The sequence below is a fragment of the Nannospalax galili genome, unplaced genomic scaffold (assembly GCF_000622305.1).
Source record: "Nannospalax galili isolate Female #2095 unplaced genomic scaffold, S.galili_v1.0 scaffold462, whole genome shotgun sequence".
Taxonomy (NCBI): domain Eukaryota; kingdom Metazoa; phylum Chordata; class Mammalia; order Rodentia; family Spalacidae; genus Nannospalax; species Nannospalax galili.
The window spans coordinates 290,220-313,979 of NW_008348078.1; the positions used below are offsets into that span (position 1 = coordinate 290,220).

Genomic DNA, 23,760 nt, shown 5'->3' on the forward strand with positions numbered 1-23,760 from the left:
GTCCTAGAGAGAATTGGACTGGAGGGAACATACCTCAACATAATTAAAACTATATAAAACAAACCCACAGCCAATATCATTCTAAAAGGAGAAAAACTGGAAGCATTCTCATTAAAATCAGGAACCAAACAAGGATGTCCACTATCTCCATCTCTTTTCAACATAGTGCTTGAAACTCTTGCTAGAGCAGTAAGACGGGAGAAGGAAACTAAAGGAGTACTAATTGAAAAAGCAGAGGTCAAACTTTCACTTTTTGCAGATGATATGATACTATACCTAAGAGATCCCAAAAGTTCCACCAGAAAACTCCTAGAACTGATCAACACCTTCAGTATAGTGGCAGGTTATAAAATCAATCTACAAAAATCAGTAGCCTTTCTACGTACCAATAACAATCAATTGGAGAAAGAATACAGGGAAATGCTGCAAAAAAATTAAAATATCTTGGAATAAATCTGACCAAAGACACCAAAGATCTCTACAGTGAAAATTTTAAATTGTTTAAGAGATTGAGGAAGACACCAGGAGATGGAAGGACCGCCCGTGTTCATGGATTGGAATAATTAATATTGTTAAAATGACCATCCTACCAAAAGCAATATATAGATTCAATGCAACCCCAATCAAAATCCCCATGACAATTAGAATTAGAAAATCCATCCTTAAATTCATATGGAAGCACAAAAGACCCCAGATAGCCAAAGCAACCCTGAGCACACAGAGCAATGCTGGGGGGATTACTATACCAGACCTCAAAGTATATTACAGAGTCATAAAAACAGCATGGTACTGGCAAAAAAATAGACACCTAGATCAGTGGAACATCATTGAAGATCCAAACCCAACCCTACATGCAATTTCAGCCACCTGATATTTGACAAAGTGCCAAGAACACACAATGGAGGAAAGACAGCATCTTCAACAAATGGTGCTGGCAAAACTGGATCTCCACCTGTAGAAGAATGAAACTAGATCCTTATCTTTCACCTTGCACAAAAGTCAACTCCAAATGGATCAAAGACCTCAATGTGAAACTGGAAACCCTGAAACTATTAGAAGAAAATATTGAGAGTAACTTACAAGATATAGGTGTAGGAAAGGGTTTTCTAAATCAGACAGAAGTTGCTCAGGAATTAAGGTTAGCAGTCAACAAGTGGGAACTCATTAAACTAAAAAGCTTCTGTACGGCAAAAGAAACAATCAAAAAAGTAAAGAGAAAACCCACAGAATGGGAAAAAACTTCACCAGTGACACATCTGACAGAGGTTTAACATCCAGAATGAATAACGAACTCAAAAAACAAAGAATTGAGAAACCAAATGACCCAATTAAAAGATGGGCTACATATCTAACCAGAGAGTTTTCAAATGAAGAAATAAAGATGACTAAGAAACATCTCAAAAAGTGTTCAACATTTCTAAGAAATATCTCAAAAATTGTTCAACATTGTTAGTAATTAGGGAAATGCATATTAAAACCACTCTAAGGTATCACCTTACCCCAATCAGACTGGCTAGGATCAAGAGAACAAATGATACCAAATGCTGGCGAGGATGTAGAGAAAGGGCAATGCTCATTCAGTGCTGGTGGGATTACAAACTCATGCAACCCCTATGGAAAACAGTGTGGAATGCAAGCTCTATGGAAAACAGTGTGAGAACTCTTAAAAAACTAAAAATGAACCTATATGACCCGGTTATACCACTCCTTGGCATATACCCAAAGGACTCATCCTTCTTGCCATATACCCAAAGGACTCATCCTACTGTAGAGACCCTTGTACAACCATGTTTGTTGCTGCTCTTTTCACAATAGCTAAGAGGTAAAAGCAACCTAAGTGCCCCTCAACTGATGAGTTCTTAACAAAAATGTGGTATGTTTACACAATGGAGTTCTATTCAGCAGTAAAGAAAGATGAAATAATGAAATTTACACATAAATGGATGGATCTAGAAACTGTTATATTAAGTGAAGTAACACAGACTCAGAAAAACAAATGACGTATGTTCTCCCTCATATGTGGATCCTAGCACCAAATCCTTTTAAATTCCAGTTCCTTTTAATAAGATGAGCTATACAGCAGTTCCTTCTGCATGAAATACCTACCATCATCATGACTTCATCTGAGCCTGATAGGTAAACATTGTCACACTGGGCTTGTTGACCATTGTACTCATTCATTAAAGGAGGGCCAAGCAGAGTCATTGGATCCTCACAACATTATCCAGCCACTCTTCCCAGCCAACTGTATGGAATTTGACCCTAATCACACATGGCCTCCGGGATTTGGGGAGGGCTAAAGTATACAATCTGGGGAAGGCTAGGAAGAGAAGGCATGACCCATGCTAGTTGAAGACTTTCCAGTGTTCATACCCTCAGATCATACATACACCTCAGCAACACCTCAGTTATCTCAGTAAGTAAGCTCAGTAAATTCATTGGTTCCCCAGGAAAACTTTAATCAAACATTGGCTGAACACCAGAGCCTTTAAAGGGAATAAACATTGCTTATCATCCCCAGGAAAAGAAGTCTCACAACAGATAGAAATTTTATTTGTTAATGCTATTATGTCTCATAATTATTTTTCAAAAAAATGATAATGTAAAAGATGTTAAAAGAATATGGGAATGAAGATATTTTCCAAAATAGAAAAAATGAGAAACCCTCAGCAAGTGATGAAGGTCTGTATAGGTTTGTTATGATATATAAAGGATGAGACAAAAATAATATACACATAATCTTAAAATGCCTATGGTCATAGTTTAGTCAACTAGTTTAAGGAACAAAATATATATCTAGACAAAGTTTAGCAGAGAATATTAGGTATTTTTACCCAAGCCTTATCTACATAGTACATGATAATTAAAAGTACAAGACTGGTGGAACTAACCTTATTGGTTGTTTAACAGCCATAGTTTGAGGCCTATACTAATGTGGTCAGAGGGACTTAAAGGACAGTTGTTGCCCCTTGCCCTCCAAGGTTGATTAAGCTCCAGGAGACTATGGAACATCTCTCAAAATGTCCTGTGACTGTGGTGAGTCACCTGTCCTCTTGTTCAGGGAGGCCATGGGGACCCCATGAGATGGACACAAACAAGTGTCCAGTCTACAAAGAGAAGGGTCAACTCAGAGGAAACATCTCATTGAGGCTTCCAAGTGAAGCCAGACATGGTCTAGCAGGACCTTTGACTTATCTTCACACAGATGAAACTGGTAAAAAGAAAGGAGCCAGGAGCTCCTCCCAAGCTCATGTGACCCCTGAGGAACAGATCCTCAAATGACCTTAAGTGTAAAAATATATTGATTTATTTTGGCCAACTGTATGGTCTTAAACACCCAAAATGAAAGTATAACCAAAGACTAAAGTCATCACTATATTTCTTTTAAAGTTCAAGAGATTACACTTCCCAGACATTAGGCTTTAGTCTGTATAAAAAGTTATTTAGACAATTATTTCTCATTGATGATTTTGTTCCTAACCACAAAGTGCTGCTCAGATGTAAGACTTAAAATCTTGGTCTCCAATACTGTAGTGCCCACCTGTAGCTAAGGGAGACAACAGTTATCTTGAAGCCTTCGTGAGGGGACTGACACTGATTTTAACTAATCCAACAGCTATCAAAATATCTGAAAGCAAATCCTGAATCTATCACTCTAGAGTCCAGCCTTGGAAGACAGAAGAAAAATGAGGAAGAACCCAATAGAAGGATGCTTTTGGAAGTCCTTGTCAAGAAATTCCAATGGACTCTCATATGAACATTTGAAAATTGCCCTGTTCTGACTTTTTCCTACTCCCTGTCTAGAACTTATAATGCTAATTACTTTTGCCTTTAGTTCTCCTTCACATCTCCTATTCATGATTCAAGGACTTTTCCCCCCATTAGATATAAGAGTTTTGCAATTTGGGAGTCTTTTAGATAGACCCACTGAAGAGGTACTCCAATTGCCTCATCCTGCGTCCCTGTTCAGCATGGAAGAAGCCAGAGTGGTCTGAGTCCCTATTCCCTATTGGCAATTTGGGTAGCCCCTTCAGAGGTTGGTGTGATAAGAATATGAGGTAGGAATTTGCTAGGCAGTTAGGGTAAAAAGACTGCAAAGAAAAGTAGCCAGTTTCTTGGCTAAAACTCACAGTGTCCTTGGGCCTCTTAGCAACGTACTCCATTCCAAAGGCCAAAAATGTTGAAAATATTTGGGAGCTTTTATCTAATCCTTAAAAGATTTTATGGTTACTTCTTCAGAAGAGGTAATGTTAGAGTAGCCAAAAGCCCCATAAATAAAATAAATAAACAATCAAAGAAGAAAAAAATAATTGAGTGACAGGCATGTTGTCTGACCTCGTGTTAAAAATTAATAGTATACCATTTGCAGGCTAAAGAAGTTCAACCATACACAAGAACAGAGTTGAGATTTTATGAGATTTCATGGTGAGATTGCGCAGGAATGTTTAAAGGTGCGCCATTCAATTACTCATTTTAGTGTTTGTATGTTTTGTTTTGTCTTGTTTATCAGCTTTTCTTCCCCCTGATGGGCTCCTTCTACACTCTGTGCTACTCTCAGCTTCGGGGGTCCAATACCCTAAGTGTGTCCTTGGGCAAAGCCTCAGCCTCCCATGGGTGGCTTAACTGGATTGCCCTTCCAAGTAGTTACCATCCACCTAATTTATCCTAATTTTTCATTTCTTCTTCGGTTATCAAATCACAGTTCTATTTGGGGTTCCTTATACATTTATCCACTTTCCTTTTTTATTTGACTAAATCTTTTAGGCTTCTTATGAACATTGGTCTCTCCTCAGAAAGCATAACCAAATCGTAATCTTTTTAACCCAAGGACTTTATTACTATACAAATGTCAGACTCTGTGGTACTTGTGGAATTCTTTCCTCCCTCGAACCTTTCCTAAAATGCTTCAAGGCTTTCTTTTTCTATATTTTCATCATGACTTGTGTTAATAAAAACAATTCACTGTTTCAATAATCTTGGGAGAAAATGACAATTCGTAAAATTCACGGGCTGAAGCTTCATTTGTTGCTTCTAAAAATTCATCGCAGAAGAGCACACGCTAACCTGGCGTGTCCTGCTCGTGAGATCCTTCCTTCCCAAGTCCCAGGTCAAGGGCCAGCTCTTCGGATCCTTCAGATCCACTCAACATATAATGGTACCAGAACTTAGCAGCGTCGCTTCCAGCACTCTCCCAATTCAAATGCGCCTTTAGCCAGGTGCTTTCTTTTATCCAAAATGCTTTTTTCTCGGTGCCTTCTCTTCTCTCCCAGGTGGCAGTCATACTTTAAGGAATAAGGTTTCATCTAATTTCCTGACGTGCCTCACCTGAAAACTGAGTCTATGCTAACTTCATCCCTGAGAAATCCTACTTTTTAAATTTTTTTTACTTATTATTATTTTTTATTTTATGTGTATGCGTGTCTTGCCTGCATGTAGGTAAATCCACCGTGCAGTGCAATGCCCACAGACGTCAGAAGAGGCTGCTGGATCCCGTGGCACTGGAGTTACGGACAGTTGTTAGCTGCCATATGGGCGCCGGGATTCAAACCCAGGTCTTCGGCAAGAACAACCAGTGTTCTTAACCACTGAGCCATCACTCCAGCCCCGAGAAATCCTATTTTTTTAACCTAATCAAATCAAATCAAATATGGCCTTGAAATTTATATACTCATTCCACTTCTAAAGGGGTTTATTTATGATTAAACGTTCTTTCAAAATCACGAAGCAACTAAGTTGTAAACGTATTTCAACTTGATAGATAAAACTGTTGCTTAAAGCAAGAGTTCACGAGACTTAATTCTATAATAAGAACTGCAAATTTACTTACTTATAAGGTTAGTGCATACACAACAGAATCATAACTCCCGTTATGTTCATTCTATGCTTGGTGGCTAGAAAAGGTTTTTAATTCTAGTAGTAGGAAGTGTATGTTTTGAAGAACTGGAGTTTTGAAGTCAGGTTAAATTTTCTGCATTAAGATTAAAAAAATATTCCTTCAGTTTAAGGGTCACTTCCTGCATGATTTCACCTCCTAACCACATGGTCTAAGTCAGGCTCCTTGTTTTAATCATTCACTGCTGTTCCTTTGCTACAGAATGCTCTTTTCATAAGTAACACTTGGTGATAGCTGAACAATTTGCGACCCCCCCCCCGCCCCCGCAGACTGGAGGTGTTACCAGAGCAGAGGCATTCTGATTTAGCTCCTCCCCACCTCTGGCACTGACACAGCTCTTCCAATATTGTTGAATGGAAGCATATACCTTAAGGTGGTGGAGAGGGGTAAAGTCATAAGGCACTACATCAAGACTTAGAAGCATGTATGTGTGAGTGTGCATAAGGTATCAGTATCCAGAGTACTGTGGCTGTCTGACAGGAAATATTCCATAAATATTGGCTTAAAAATTATACTTGAAATCTGAATTGGAAATGATTCTCCTTGTTGCACAGAAACATGGACAAGTCTTCCATTTCCCTCATCAGCACCCACCCCCTTGACTAAAAGTATCTGGGTCTCTACCTGTTTATGCCTTTCCCACTCCAGCACCTCAGTGATCAGCTAAGCCTAGAGCCCTACCTTGTGCTCAGCTCCCTCATCGTATGTTTGGAAACTCACAGAACTGCTAGTCAAATTTCTAACCAATTCTTCTAAAACTGACCATCTCTCCCATGACCAACCAGAATGGCTTCAGGGATCAGCAGAAGCTGGTAGAAAGCCTGAATATATGAGTGAAATTAAGCATCCTGTCTTCAAGGTTAAGCTTCCATTTTGCCAAGTTTTGCCTTAGGAATTGAACAGGAGCTTTAGCAACAAAGTTGAAATTTAGCCAACATGAAATGATGGCTAAATGAAACACAGTTTTATAATTTAGTCATTAATTGCAAGAGTCTAGCATCTTCGATGCCAGCCCACAGTAGATGTTCAGTGAGTAAGTGTTAAAAATTTGGGGAAGAAGAAAAATAACCCTATCTCAATAATTTTGGCATTGACTGCCTCTTCCATAAAGAAATACCTCGTCTGGCAGTGTTCTAAAATGTGATAACTGAAGTAAAAGTGGTGTGCTTGCTGAGGGAAGACAAGTTTTAGTAATGGGGAGAGTGGTGTAAGAAGAGGCAAGAAAGGACCAAAGGGTAAGAGGGAGGGAGATGGGAAGGGAAGAGAGCTGTGGAAGGGGAGAGGAAGGGCATCATGGGAAGGGGAGACCCCAGAGTACTAGATGGGAAACAGTATTTGCAGCAAAAACACATGCAAAGTCTGGAATCTCAGCTGGTAGAGTGCTTGCCTAGCATATACCAAGCTCTGGGCTTGATTCCCAACACTAGATAAACCAGGACTTGGAAGACTCATAATGCTAGAGTAACAAAAAGTAAAATGTCTAGTCTGCCTGTCTGAAGACCCACCTTTCCAGTTTCATAGGCCAATCACCTGGTCGTAGGACCACCCCTAGGAAGTCGGGATCATCTTAGGTTATGCTAAACAAATGGGCAGAATACCTAGTACATTAATGAGATGAGCTTTCCTTGCTCCAAATCCCCACCTCCTATTTCAGTTCTTAGGGATGTGAGTCACAGACATGTGGCTTCTTGTAAATCCTGCCTTCTTTTCGGAAGCATAATCTCTCTCGTTTACTTCCTTATACCATTTTTCTAAGCATGCTTTCCCCAACGCTTTGGGCTGCCCCAGCATCTTGTATTTCTTTTGTTTGTTTGTTTTAAATATTTTATTTATTATTTTTATTTTACGTGTATGAGTGTTACTCCTGCATGTAAATAAGTGCACCCGTGTCACGCAATGCCAGCGGAGGACAGAAGAGGCTGTCAGATCCCCTGGAACTGGAGTTACAGAGAGTTGTTAGCTGCCAAGGGGGTGCTGGGATTCAAACCTGGGTCTTCTGCAAGAACAGTCAGTGTTCTTAACCATGGAGCCATCTCTCCAGCCCCACATCTTATATTTCTTTACTTTTTCTCTAAAGTTTCCTTCTCCCCATCGTGTGGCTATTAGTCTGCCATGTGTCTGATCTCCATGGGGTTCTAAACCTGCCTGGCTTCAAAGCTTTTTTCTTCTCCCCTCCATTCTCTGCCTCAAGAGATTTGCAACTTGCCTGTCTGGAGGATTTTTCTTTAAGTTCTAATAAAATTGTCCTAAAGCTTCTATTTGGGTATATTCTTACATTATTTTATGAATGAAACCAAGGACCCTTTAGGGGGTGCTGTTTCTCCCAGGGATTAATAATTCCAAAAAGTGTGAGCTGGAGGATGAAAGTTTTAAGGTCATCCTCAGCTACATGGTGAGTTCCAGGCCAGCCTGGGCTACATGAAACCTTGTCTCAAACACACAGACACACCAACACACACACACACACACACACACACACACACACACACACACACATACACACATACCACACACACAAACGTTCTTGAGGTGAAATGTCTTTTCCTCTCCATATTCTTGACTGGGGAACTCCTGTAAATTTGAAGAGAGAAAAGAAATGAGCACTTTTAATATTTTCATTTAGGAAGAAAATGATGAGTAAAGTTAGCTGGACTGGCCAATTGCTGATAACAGAAATTCTACTTTACCAGTTGGAGTTCTGACAGTTCTGACTGAACAAAGAAGGAAGGGAGGGAGGGAGGGAAGGAGGGACGAAGGGAGGGAGGAAGTACTGATAGAAATGGGTATAAAGGAAAACCTGAGGTACTAAAGAGTTAGTGGGCCATCTGTTGACACTCCTGCCCTTCCTGTCATTCCTTCCAAGAAACTTGCAAAAGTCTCAGGATGTGCAATGGGGCCCTCCACACACAGACCCAAAGAAAGACACGCCCTTTGCCAGGGTGTGGGCGCCAAAGGCTGCAGCCTCCTGGGACCCCAGGGAGCCAAGAGGCGGGTGCCAAGAGCAGCTCCCGCTCCAGCCAAGCCACCTTACCCTACAGATCCTCCTCCCAGAACAGAAGGCCAGCCCCCTGGGCGGCCTGGGCCCTCCCTCTTCCCGGGGAGCCGGAGCTCTGAGTACCAAGTTGAGTTCCGCTGGCGAGAAAAGAGCCAGCATCTGACAAGCTGGGGCACAAACTCTACCAGCCACGGAAGTTCGCCCGACTCTAAGGGCCCTGAGGACACGTGGGCTAGAGGACTACTCTGGCCGGACTACATCTGGATCTCCACCCAAGCTCTCCCGGCAGAGGAGGAAGCGCCGAAAGTTCCTGCAGAGGAGCGGATGCTTAGCGGAGGGAGAGGGAGGGGCACCGCGAGCTCCCCTGCACCGCTTGAAGAGTGGTACAGCCAACGGCGGGGAAATCTTCCTGGAAAAGCCGGGAAGGTCATCAGCGGCTCCCCTCCGCGCAGTCTGTCATTAGAGTCGCCTGGTGCAAGTTTGCAAGGCGTCGCAGGGGCCGTGGCGGCTGGACAGACTGCACTGCCGGCCCACCATCCGCCCTGCGTGCAAGTGGGGTCTGCCGGCTCCCTAAAAGGGGGAACGCTGTGAACAGTGGGCGTCCCTGTCCCGCGTGGTTAGTAATCCTTGCTTGACTTTTTTTGTCCTCCCGAGAACTTTTGGGTGGAAACACCAACTTTTTTGTGAAAGGTCCTGTATGGTGCTAGAAGGAAAACGTGACAGCTGATGGAAAGCGGCTGGCTTCTAGTTTTCCCCCTAGGTCCCAGCAGTTAAACCATCACCTCTGGAGGGCTGAAGTCATGGGACATGGACACAGCTGGGCGGAACACAGGATTCCTTTGCAGGTGGAGACACTGAACCTTCGGGTGGGTCTCCCCACCTGTGCGCATGAGTGTACCCACAGCGGCTCAGGGGGCAGGGTTCTGCGCTTGGAGCATCCACTGCGACCCGCGTGAAGGACCCCCAAGGACAGCGCCCAGCAGCCGCTTCCACAGGCCTGGGTCTGGCGTGGGAAGATGGTAGCTCTGGGGGTCCTGGCAGGCTTCTGGGTCCCCAGTCTGCTCACTTATGGTTACTTGTGCTGGGGACAGGGCTTAGAGGAAGAGGAAGGGCCCCAGGGAGCTCATGTTGGAGAGAGAGCCGAGGCCAGTACAACCGCCACCTCTCAGCCCCATCTCATTTTCATTTTAGCGGATGATCAGGGATTTAGAGATGTGGGTTATCATGGATCCGAGATAAAGACGCCCACTCTTGACAAACTCGCAGCTGAAGGAGTCAAACTGGAGAACTACTATGTCCAGCCCATTTGCACACCATCCAGGAGCCAATTTATTACTGGAAAGTAAGTGTTACTATTTCTTATGTCTATTACTCAGAGAAATCTTAAACCTTTATTTAAAAATTAGGTTGCTAATTTAGGGGAGGAACAGAAAGTATAGGGGAACAACTGAATGAATGAATGAATGAATGAATGATGCAGAGTGTTGAATTGTTAAAATGAGTGTGCTGTTGATAGTCAAGTCACTACTTATCTCCTTTTCTTTTGAGCTTTTGAATGATGTCAGGACTTGTAACACTCATCCCCTACCAGGGAACGCCAGAACTGACTCCTTAAAAACAAAACAAAACAACAGCAACAACAAAAAACTAAATTAGTTTCATTTCAATAAATACAAACTTCTATTGTTTTAAACTGTTTTATAATTTAAATTTTTATTTTTGAGAGTTTCATACATTAGGACTGTATTTACAGTCTCCGTCCTTTCCCCGTCCCCTCCGAGTCACACTCCCTATCCCTCTCAATTTGGTGACCTCTTCTTTGATTATTGTTATCATCATGAAATCTCAACAGTACAGCTGCCTATACAAGACCTGCATAATGACGACACCAGTGGACGTGGCAGAGCAGAGGAGGGAAATTTTACAAGGTTTCACCTTCACGTAGAGTAACAGGCAATCCTGGCTGCTGAGGGAGGGAGACCGTTTACTCCAGGGCCTCCATAGGTTATTCAGTCCCAAGTGGTAGGCTCTGAACACATGTGTGCTAAATACAAGCAACGCTAAATGGACTCCCTAAGTGGTTTTTGCCGTTATTTGTTTGTTTTTGTCTCAGATCTATTCTGATTTTCAGGTATGCTCAGATTCTGTTTCACAGACATCAGAATAGAACTCATATTCATCATTACACAGCAAAATGCTTTTTTACAACTCTTGGTTTGCTAAAAAAAATTTGGCATTGGTTGATCAAATCTCCAAGTCATCAATGAGAAAAAAGGACCACAAAAATAGATGGAAGGTGATGTAAAATATGACAAGTATACAGTTTTCTCTTATGGTATCAGTAATGAAGACATATTTGATTGCCAAGGCAGTTCTCAAAATGCACGGAAATTCAGTGGGAGCCGGGGAGTGGGGGCCAGAGAAAGGCAGACACTCAGCAGGAGCCAAGTTCACCTGAATTTTCCACATCAGGAAAAGGTCAGAGTCACTGACAAACTCCAAGATTTAAGTCAAGTGTTTTTAATATCATCATTTCGCTAAATAACTCTATCTTCTAAGGTGTTCATATATTTTCACATGTGTACTGTTTCTGAATATATGGCATTGTAACCTATTTTCATTTTGCAAGTTTAGTCTAGAAGGCAGATAAAGCAAGAGATCAGGGGTCATGCTCCTGAACACTGGAAGAAAAACCTTGATGCTTTCAATATACATGTCCGTGTGATTTTAGTCTCAGAACAGAGAACCCTTGCTTCAAGTAAAGTTGTTCTTGGAATTGGATCCCACAAGAGTAGCCAGTAACCATTGGAAAAATTATAACTAGAACACTTTGTAGGAATGTCTGTCTTGCAGAGTTTTGCTTACAGCATAATTTCCACTGCTTAGCAAACTGTCAAAATTTACCATCACTGACCACAAAAAAAAAAAAAAAAAAAAAAAAAAAAAAATCTGATCCTTAGAAAGAAGAGGTAGAAGGCGCTGGGGCTGGGGGGAAGAGGTCTCAGTGTACTTCAGAATTGTTTTCAAGGTTAGTCATAGCCTCATAAAGTCAAGGGCATTTGATAGCATTTAATATTTATAAAAGACCAGATTACTGGGTGAAAAATAGGCCTATATAATGGCCTAGGACCAAGCTCTTTATGCCGATGCCCAACCATCCTTATCCTTGGCTCATGAAATACATGTCAAATAGACTTTTCCATTATTTATAGAATTTAAATCTACATGGATAGCCAACAGTAGTTGAAAAATACATAACTGGATTTTATGAATTTATTTTTCACAATAAAGTTTGTTCAAGAGCAAAGAAGTAAATTTAGTACTAAACATCTTATACTGATAAACACATATTCTATCTTTATCTTTTAATCTTTATGTTTATTTTGGTAAGATGGAATGGAAGTAAGATGTAAATAACCATTACTTTTCCTCCTGGTTTTTCTTCTGTTTGAGGTAGACTCTCCCAGCAGCTGTAGCTGGCCTGGAACTTGTATAGACCAGAGTGGTGGCAGAGATCCTCTTGCCTCTTCCTGAGTGCTAGGATTAAAATGGTGTCCCACCACATCCAGCCCTTTATTTTCTCTTTATTCAAAGGTAGACCTGGAACTTTCAATGCAATCAAATAATACAATGAAAAAATTTTCCTTCCTATTAAGAATTTCCATTAAGTTCAATAAGTTGCATAACTGTTTTGTAGACAAAAGTTGAAATAGCTACTGTGATTTATTACTTGAGTTAAGCAGTAGAAAATGTTTCCCTGGAAGTTGCCCTTAGTACCTTTCCTATAAATGAATATGGATGTAAGAAAGAAAATGGTGGTAGATGTCTAGTTTGGGACTTAATATTAATAGCTCAGGCCCAGGGAATACAGTAGGCGTTCTGTCTATAAGCACATGTCTGTGCTCTCTGTATCTCCAAAGTTAAAAGAAAGGAAGCAATAAAACTCCTAATGGCCTGAATTATTTTAAGTGGAAAATAGATTATGTGAAATACAAGAGAAGTCAAGTAATCTTCACCTGATTTAAGAAGAATTTCAGTGATTGGAGCTGCATCTACTTTGGGGACTATACGCCCTCTATATTTTGTCAAAATCAAAATGTGAAACTTCTACCGCACAAATCTATAACAAATCCCACATTCCTTTAATAATTTATATTATGTCAGCCTGACAATACTTAATATCAGTCACCCTATCAAGAACATTCATTGTGTACAAACCGTATGAAATGAAAGCAGCTACCGAGCCATTACTGTTACACACGTTATCTCATTTAATCCTTACAACAGCTCTATAAGGTAGTTGCTTTTGTCACACCATTTTATGCAGGTTAGGTAACAGCTTGCAAAATGCTTAGGAGTGCAGAGTGGTCACTGGGTTTGAGAAACAAATCTAGGAGCTCACAGTTGACCCAGTGGCAAAAAAACGCTGAATGAAAAAATAAATGGTGCCTGTGTTCTGATCAACTTCAGAGTAATTTTCTTACTTATAAAGAACCTGAACAAGTAGTGACAGAGACAATAACAGCATTTCTTCTTTAAAGAGAATATAATGGAGGCTTAAAAAAAGAATGATAAGCTTCACAAAATGTAGATCTCTGTTTTGTGAAGATTTAAGGAGATTGGAAATCTGAACTGAATCATGTCTCACAAAAGTTTTGTGTTTTTACTCATAAAATTTTTCCTGACTGTTGTCTGTGGATATGATTTGTTCATTCTCATTATCGGGCAGTGTCCCTTTGTCTAAATATGCTGCAATTTGTTTGTCTATTGACTCGTGAGGGAATTGAGGTAGTTTCCAGTTTCCCAGTCTTATGAATGCTGCTGCCATAAATGTATTTGTGTATGTTCCAATGAGCATTTTTGTGATTATTATTCTTGTATGTCCATCAAGAAATAGAATTGCTGAATTTCAAACATATGTTTGCTCTGCTTTTGGATGTACTGCCCTGCAATTCCCAAAGAGAACTTCCCAACTGCACCATCACTGCAGTTGTGTGGGAAATTCCATCTATGCCAACATTTGGAACTGTCCATTTCAGGCTTTATGGTTGTGTACACAGACAGGTATACTGTCATATTTAAAACTTGCATTTTCCTAATAACTAATAATTTTCTGTTTGTTTTAATAAGTGTTTATGCAAGTCTTTTATCCATTTTCTGTTTAGGTGATTACTTGTTCCTTATTGCCATGTGATAATTATTTACATATTGTCTTCTTTTGTTAGATATTTATATTGCAAAAATTTTCCACTCTGTGGTATATCTTTTCATTTCCCTAATAGCATGTTTGCTGATGACTAAGTTTTAACTTTACTGTAATCCAATTTATACTAATTTGAGATAATCTTGTATATAACATGATCATTATAATGGTCTTTTCCCCTTAAAAGTTTTATTGTTTTATTTTCATATTTAGCTCACCTGGTATTAATTTTTAATATGGTATAAATTAGAGTTCAAAACTATTTTTTCCTGTGTATGTCCACTTGGCCCATACTGTTATTTAAAAGGCCAAATTTTGGGGTCTGCAACATGACTCAGCAGGTACAGGCACAGGGTTAAGCAGTCCTGACAACTTATGAAGTTGATCCTCAGAACTCACAAAGTGGCAGGAAAGAAATGATTCCTGAGAAGACTTGCTAGCTTTATCCTCTGATCTCCACATGCATGGCATGACACAAACACCTGCATGTCATGGCACATGTGTGTCTTCACACACACACACACACACACACACACACACACACACACACAAAGATCCTTTTAAAAGATCACGCCTTCTCCATGGCATTACAGTGACCTTGCCTTCATCATCTGCACATTTGGTCCAGTTATAAGATCCCTCTGTTCTACTGACTATTCTTTTTTCCAGTGGTGCATGCTCTTAAACATAGTTGTATAATAAATACTTATACCTAAAATGTTTGTCTTCTGATTGCTGTTCAACATTGCATTGTCTCCTCTTTACCAGTTAATTCATTTTAATGGTAAAGAAGACTTGATACAAGGTTGGAAGATTTTGTTTTGGAACTGTGAAGGAATACTCTTTGGAGTTACTCTTTGGAGTGGAAATAAAATCTAGAAGCTTAAAAGAGGTAGGAAATGCTTCTCCAGGAGAGGGAGAGTAAGCCAAAGAGGGAGATGCAGTGAGGAAGCTGGCGGCCATGAAAGCCCACTTTGGGCTTTCATGGCCGCCAGCTTCCTCACTGGGCTTCGTTTTAACAGTCATTGTCCTGTTTTGTTTGCCATGATCAGGTGCTTACACAGAGAAGCAGCTTCATTGCAGAAGTAGATTTAGGCAGATCTGAGCATTTTCTAAATGAGTATGGACTCTTGAATGTGGTGAGGAAAAGAGGAAGCCTATGGGAGTTTATGTTTGGGGGGGTCAATGGATTGAGTATCTGGATAAGGTGAAATGAGTATACTACAATAAATCCACAATGCTGAAAGGATGGGGAAGAGAGATTAGGAAACTTATGGTGAGACTAACATTCTAAGTACTGCAGTGCTTAGAAATGTAGGGGAGCAAAGGCCAGGGTGAGCAGGAGGAAGAGCCTTTTGGAAGTAAGGAAAGCAAGGTGTTAAGATCACATATGATGGACACCTCCTCCCTGTGGCTACTTAAGCCACTGAGAATTATGAGGATAGTAGTGGTAAAGAGAATGGCCAGCCAGGGCTGGATGGTTTATGACCAAGGGATGGGGAATGGGGCCTGAAACTGGCAAAAGGATACTAACAGGAAAGACAGCAAGTCTAGTCTGTCCCCTTGCTTTTCAAAGGGGTAGCGTTTTCAGAAGGAGACGGGAACAAGGATTGTCCAAGTGTAGCCTGAAGTTCTGTGAGGAGTGAGGTGGGAGTAAAGGAGCGGCTTCAAGCTGATGGTGGAGCAAGGAATGAACGACAGCAAGGAATTATAGTAAAAAGAGAGACTTTCCGGGAAGTACTCATGTCAAAGAAGGCTTTCTACACAACCAACACTCAGCAACAGAGTGCCCTTAGGAAAGGACTGGAGAGTCGGGATAGGAGACGTTGAGTGCTGGTAGAGGACATAGAGCCACGGAGAGGAGAGAATCAGGGTGAAAGCAGGTGCGTTGGGAAGACACGGATTATGGTGAGGATTTACATAGGGCTGAAAGCCATGCTGAAATTTTTTTTTCTCCCAGAGGCTTGCTTAATAAACTGTAAGCGTTTGGCTTTAATGGCAGCCTCTCTCTGGAGGTGGATACAGCTGAGTCTCCCAAGTGTCCATCAATAACCACTGCAGTTACACCATGAAGCTGTGAGCAGGAGTTCTAGGATTTTAGATTTTCCTGGAAGATGAGTGTAGCTCCTCTGTGGACTTGCCAATGGTCCCAAAGGTCAGGGATGTGTCTCCAAGAGCTTGATCAATTTACAATTGTGCTAGTTTTGAAAACTCTGAAAAAGTAAAGGAATTCTGTAGTTACTCTCATCATAAAGCATCAGGAAGAAGCTTGGGGGAACAGGTTTTGCTAGCACACACACACACACACACTCACATGCACACACACACACACACCCTGACTTATATTGTGAACATCAAGGTCATACATGCTTTCTACTCTGCTTATTCAAACCCTACTTCGAAGTGGTGTTCTATACCAAAACTCCTCAATAATATCAGCTATTAGGAGCTCACTTGTCACCTTTTAATACTTAGGCACTTAGAAAAATGTAAATGTCTATAGATATCTACTCTACTCATAAGAAACATGAATCTTCTTATTTCACCTTTGGAAAATGCATATAATAAGCGGCGAGATTGGGTTTCAACCCAATTCATAAAGAATTTCATAAAGAATGGCTCTGCACTCAAAGCCATCCGACAGAAAGCCACCTATTCCCACTTCATTCGTGAATTTTCTGATAGTAGAGTTGTTGGTCAAGTAAGCTAATGGCATGCCCTGATGATGCCAGTCTCTGATTTTAAAGGGATCTTTTGAGAAAAATCACACTTTGAAATGAATCTCTTTTCAGGTAATACTGTACTTCCTAAGGAGCCATTCTACCAGGTGGAAATTTATCCAGGTGCAAAGGGCTAAGAACATGTTTCATCCAGTGGCCTTAGTCAACGATGACATGTGTGACAACCACTAGACTTGGAGCTCCTGCTTGGTGTCTGAGCTCAGTATCAAAGCTGCTTTTATTTCAAAGTTTTATTCTGTTTTTTGTTTGTTTTTTTTTTCCTACAGCAAAATACTAGAGTTAATTTTGATTTAGTTTCACCCTTAGGTATTTCACTATGATATAGTTTCATGAAATGCTCTTTTAACATTCTAGATAGTAAACACTCCCAGTGATGTTATTTCATTGAGGCATCTATTTTTTGTGTGTAATCTAGTGTAATTTAAAGACAGGGAAGAAGCATTGTGCCTCTCACCCTCTAGGCCTGCTCCCATTCTCTGCGGGTCCATCCAATACATTTGCTTTCTAGGAGCTCCACTACAGCAGCCCCTCAACAAATGGATCGTGGGTTCCCACTGAGTGCCAAAACTGAGAAAAGAAATTAATTTTCTCTGAGGGCCTTCATATGCCTCTTGCCTTTTAAGCATCCTGCCTTTTAATCTCCACTTCTAATAACTGAAAATATTAATAAAATATTTAACAAACATCCTCATTTTATGGACAGAATATAAAAAATGTAGAGGAATTATATAAGCTGGTGGTGCTCACACAACTTCTAAGCTGTAGAGCATGTATTTAAGCCTAAACTTTATGACTTCATGAAAGTCATCACATTTTCCTCAACCCATTCTACCTCCCACATAATTGTTAAGTATCATAGTTCAGTCTTCAAACATTTTCTTCAGCCGCTGTACCTTCAAACTCTCCGTACAGTGAAAGGAATCACTACACCTTCAAACTCTTTGCAGGGAGAAGGGGATGGCGGTCTCGAGCTTTTCTGACCTTCCTTGTCTTCCTTCAGTCCTTAGAACTCACACCTTTTATTAAGATTCAACTTAAATACCACATCCCTCATGCAACTTCCCATGATTCCCTAGCCAGAAATAACTTATCTTAACGACAGCCTTTCATAATTTTTTTCTATTACTGTCTTCTTGAGCAGAATTTTCCACTCATTCATAGCTCTTATTGCAGGATCCTGAGAATCCAGCCTCTGATTTATAACTCCATAAATCTCACAGCACCCAGTTCAGTGCTCTGTATGAAGTAAATGAGTGAAGAAGAAATACTTGAATAAACGAATATGTATTTCCTTCTGGAGGGCAATGTGATCAAGCAAAAAGAGCAGAGGATTGTAGTTAGGAAATCTGAATTACAGTGCTGGTTCAACAAACAAACAAAATGAAGCTCCAAACAGTTTTTTGTCTTAGCCAAGGTCCTAATGCAAGTAATGAAACTGAGATTCCAATTTCAGCACTGATTTTCTCACTATATTCCTCAAGTGGCTGACAGGATGGATTTGACTGCTGCACAGTTATCTTTACAGTGGAAGTCAATGAATACATTGCTCAAAGCAATAGCAAATCGACAGTTAGTCTAAAAGCAGAAAAATTCAAGCTGGACGTACTGGTGCATGCCTTTAGTCCCAGCACTTGGAAGGCAGAGGCAGGCAGATCTCTATGAGATCGAGGTCAGTCTTGTCTACATAAGGAGGAGACACAACTCTATCTCCCATAAGATGAATGATTAAAATATTCCTATTTTAAGCAAGGCAATTGGTTTGAAAGCAAAGGGCAGTAGAATTTCTGAGAATTAAAATATGAATCCAAAGCCCTCTTCTGACCTCCACGGCATTACACAACACAGGTGTACTCACATACCTGCAGGCAATACACTCATACACATAAAATAATAAAACATTTTTTAAATATGAAATTAAAGATACCAGAAGATGTAAACATTTGTAATACTGCTGTTTTTGAACTTTTATGCTATAATGTCAACTGGAAAAATATTTATTTTACAGCCTTTCTTGAGTCAGTAAGTCAGACGTTGATCTAGTTTTCATCATATCATAATTTCCTGAAATGCCATAACCACCATAATTAGCTTGGGAATTCATTGTCATTGTTTACCCTTAAAAGAAATGATCTAGTTGGAGCAATGAACTAAGATTTGCTAAAATAGTTCAATTTTTTTAAGAACAAAAAAATTTCACATATCTTGACTTCTAATATCTCTTTAAATGGCTTCAGATGTTAAAAAAGTAAGTAATTAGAAATAGGAGATCAAATATTAATATTATAACATCTCTTCCTCATCTCAAGATCATAAGGTTGATGAGGGTTCTTATTTCACACCTGTATAGAGGAGGTTCCCAAGGTTAGGTCACAGCCTTAGAAGCTCTTTGAGGGAGAAGGCTACATGTGAACTTATTTGTAAGTCTTCCTAAGACTTTCCATCACCTGTGAATCTTTCCTAATCACCCTTAGTTTAATTTGTCTTATGTTTATTTCCCCAAAATTCATGTTCCATTAGTTTGCTCAGTCATCATTCATTCATTCCCTGTTGGGTGCCATGAACTGCAGAACACACAAGTTCACAAAATCCCCATTTGCATGATATCCATATTCTAGTGCAAGGAGATATGTCTAAGTAAACTGTGTAATATGTCAGAGGAGATACATCTAAGTGAACTGTGTAGCATGCCAAAGGAGATACATGTAAGTAAACTGTGTAGTATGTCAAAGGAGATACGTGTAAGTAAACTGTGTAATATGTCAGAGGTAAGATGCTTTACAAATGATGAGACAGAGAAAGGGGGTTGGAGTTGGAGGGCTTGAGCAAGCAGTGTATAGAGATCAGAGAACAAGGGATAACCTTGTATGCATCTGCTTCAAGCAGAGAGAAAAGAAAATGTGTAGACCCTGAGACAGTAGCACCTCTAGTGTGTTCAAGGACCACCTGGAGGCCATCCAGTGAAGCTGGACCAGAGAGAGAGCAAGAGACTATTCAAAGTGGGATCCAAGTAGTAGCAGACATCAGATCCTGAAGGCCTGGACTTGCGCTTTCAGTAGATGGAGTCTAGGGTGATGTGTTGGCACTAAAGTTTACAGAATTAATTCAGTAGCCACAGTGAGGAAAGCTTTAGAGGTGAGGTTTCCAGCAGGAAGACCTTCTAAGGAGACCTTTACGCTGCCCTGTATGAGACAGAGTGGCGTGTAGAGATACAGGAAGGGGTGAGTTCTGGTCATAGAGCAGATAGAGTAGGCAAGACCATTTGACTACAAATAGAATAAGAAGAAAAGGAGAGCGCAAAGAAAACTTGAAGTCATTCAACTGAGCAGAGAACAGAATGTGTAGCTTCTCAAGCAGCAGCTACAGCTGGACCACAAATTAAGGGAATCTCCTTGTAAATTATATATTTTTAACTTTAAAGTCCATGAAAAAGTACCAACCTTTGTTTCTCCTTTCCTTTGGTCTGACTCCATTAGGCTTTATAATCAACGGGATTACAACTATAGACATGTGTTTTAATTAAACACAGTAGAAGGGGCAGAAAGTCTGTATCACGGTCTGACATGACCATTTGTTAATATTTCAAAAGAAGACATAGTGGCACTGGGAATACGGAAGAGGACTGTCAGGGCAAAGTGCTTGTCTGTCCTGGGGTTGTCCCAGGATAGCATAAATTGGGTGAGTTTGCTGTTCCCCATCACTTTTCCAAATCAATCTCGCAGGCACAAGTTCTGCACATGAGCATATCTGGTCACTCAAACCTTCAGTGTGTAAAGGAAACAACAAGAAGATCCAACAAATGCACTCAATATTTCTTTTTCCATCTGTTATTTTGAATGTGAAATGTCCCTCATAGACTCCTATGTTTGAATACTGGGTCTGCAGCTTGTGGTACTGTTTGGAAGGTTGTGGGGCCTGGCTGGTGGAAATGAGTCATTAGTGCGTCTTTGATGGTTGTAATGCAAATGTGCTTCTGGCTTTTTTCTGTCTGCTTTCTGATCCACCAAGCTGTAAACAGGCTGCCACAAGCTCCAACCACTATGGACCAAGTTGTCCCACTACTGTGTTCCCCACAGCCATTAGCCACAAAAAACTTTCCTTCAAACTGATTCTATCAGGTATTTGGTTGGTACAATTAGAAAAGTAATTAATATACCATCAACATGGAGTGCTAGTTCAGATTATTGATTACATTGCATATCAAATGTTCATGCATGCACATGCACACATATGTTTCTCTTCTTCTTTTAGATTGGCCAGAGTGAATGGGAGCTGTGGCAGGCTCCATTTTGGAATTTTTAGAATAAAACTTTTTAGGGATTTACTTTGGAGAGCTTTTTTTTTTTTTTTTTTTTTGTCTCTTTGAGACAGGGTCTCCCTGTAGCCCCAGCTGACCTGAACTCACTATGTAGACAGGCTGGCCTTGAACTCACAAAGATCCACCTGCCTCTGCCTCCCAAGTGCTGGGACTAAAGGCATGCGCCACCACGCCCAGCTTCTGAGAGCATTTTTAATAAAAATCAAGGCACATCCTTTTATTTCTCATTTTAAAATGTCTAAAAATGTATCACTTGCTTTTATTTTTAGAAGACATTCTTTTTGTTAAAAAAAAAAAATATTTTCCACATGGTGAGCTCTTTGTTCCTCAGGGCACATTGGCTGAACATTACTGCCATCCTCTGCTGTTGCTTACTGGTCCAAAGAATTAGCAGCTGTGCAGACATTAAGAATATTTTATGAGATGAATATTTCCTTCAATACATTCTCCATACCTCTCACACCCAGTTTTGAAGTTAAAATACTCCTTCTCTATAACATGTTAGCATAAACATTCCTTTGCCTGAATTTTAAGGACAAGTGATGTAAAATGTCTCATTCTGATGCAATAGAAAATCCTGTTTATTTCTTAAACAAAAGAAGTCTAAGGACTCTTTCACGATCTCAGGTCTCTCCCTTAGGCCCTTTTTTTTTTTTTTTTTTCTTATTGTAAAATTTTCATTAGTATATTTTTCATTACAAGGCAATGGGTTTGATGACACTTTTATTGAAATATATCACATAATTCGACCATTTTTACTCCTCACTACACTCTCCTGTTAGTTTAAATATTGCTGTGAAACGCGGGGCAAGCTAGGTTGTCTCGTCACATGTCTAGTCGCTTCTCAAGGGCTGGAAGACTCCTCAGGCCTGAGCTTGGTGCCGGCCTGGTTGCAGTCCACCTGGGACTGCACAGCAGGCTCCCACCTCCCACTCCGCTCCCATCACAGCCTTTGAACTGCAGGAGGTTTGCATGTTGTCGGCCATAGGTTTACAGCTTGTTTCCTTATCGAACTTGAAACTCAATCTGTGATTCATAAACTCTTTCTCACTGTGGAGCTTTTCATTCAAATGACTTATTTGACAGAAAAGGCCTGTATAGAACTGGCAGTTTCCCAGCAGCAACCACCTCCTTCCAAGCAGAGCTTACAGTCTTTCCACCCAGGCTTCAGGCACCTGGATCATTGAACTACTCAGCCTTTTTTGTTGTTTTCGGCATATAAAGGAAGAAAGGTAATCAACCTAATGTTACAAATGTGTAAAATGTTGAGCATGTAATCACGCTGCAGAAACAGGCATCAGCTGGGGGCCAAAGAGGTGGCTAGTGGTTAGGACACTTGCTGCTCTTCCAGAGTACCCAAGTTTGGTTCCTAACATCCATATAGGTGGCTCACAACCATCTGTAATTCCTGAGGATTCAATTTCCTCTTGTGGCTTTGCAGGCACCTGCATTCACATGCGCATACACACTCACAGAAACACATAATACACATAATTTAACATAAAATAAATCTTGGGGCTGGAGAGATGACTCAGTGATTAAGAGCACTGGTTGCTCTTGCAAAGGACCTGGGTTCAATTCTCAGCGTCCACATAACAGCTAATTATAATTCCACTTCCAGGGGAATCCAATGGCCTCTTCTGACCTCCATGGGCATTGCAGAACACGGATGCACTTACATGCAGGCAATACACTCATACACGTAAAATAAAAATAATAAATAAAAATTTAAAAAATAAAATAAATCTTAAAAACAAATCGCCCATCGATAGCAGCAGCAGTAAACCTACGAATCTTGTTTTTGAGACAGTTTCTCCCTGTAGCCCCAGCTGGCCTAGAACTTGACCAGGCCTGCCTCTGCCTCCCAAGTGCTAGGATTAAAGGCATGCACCACCACACCTAGCCAAAGCTACCAATCTCTTAAACACATATTTTATTAAAAAAATTCTTTGACATTCTTGTAAAAGTACAACTTTAATTTTCAGGGATGTACCAGAATTGCATAGATACTACAAATGGAGCAGTTTGTGGGTAATCTTATGGAATAAGAATACTTCAGTGGATGTAGGCATGAAGCACGTCCAGGGACTTTGTGGAAAATAATAACAGTGATCTCTGGAAGGTGGATATTTCTCAGATGTCAAACTTCTAGGTGTTCATTTGTCATCCAATACCATCTCAACGACTCTTAGAGAAGAAAGGGGACAAGGAAAACAATTAGTCTCTGTTATGACAAAACGGATGCAGGGAACAACCACGTAAAACGTGTTCTTTAGCTCTATTCTGTGATATGCCTATTATGACTCATCAGCAACTCATTTTTAACATTGTATAACGATGCCTCATTATCAGGCCTCTCACTGTGCACCTGGAAATGAGAAAGAATGGTGGATGTGAGGTGGAAAGGCAAAGGAGAACGAGAACAGGAAGACTGGAGGACGATCCAAGAACCAGGGTGGGAGGGATGCCCCAGTCAGTGATCATAAAGCTGGAGTAAAAACAAGAGAAAGTATAAAAGTCAGAAGAAGTTCTCTTATGTGACTGGTAGAGGTTGTAATACCATGAACCAAAATAGACATGAGCCATATTTTTATTCTGTCATTCAGAAACCAA

The 23,760-nt window shown here is 40.5% G+C and overlaps 1 protein-coding gene across 1 annotated transcript in view; it reads left to right on the forward strand.

The window, feature by feature from the left end:
* The first annotated feature begins 9,854 nt into the window (after window positions 1–9,854).
* Window positions 9,855–23,760, forward strand: part of Arsj (arylsulfatase family member J) — a 60,239-nt gene continuing 46,333 nt past the window's right edge. The window contains exon 1 of the mRNA XM_029569015.1: window positions 9,855–10,230. Within this exon, the coding sequence (XP_029424875.1) occupies window positions 9,905–10,230 (326 nt within the window). The 5' untranslated portion in view covers window positions 9,855–9,904. The remainder of the gene's footprint in view (window positions 10,231–23,760) is intronic.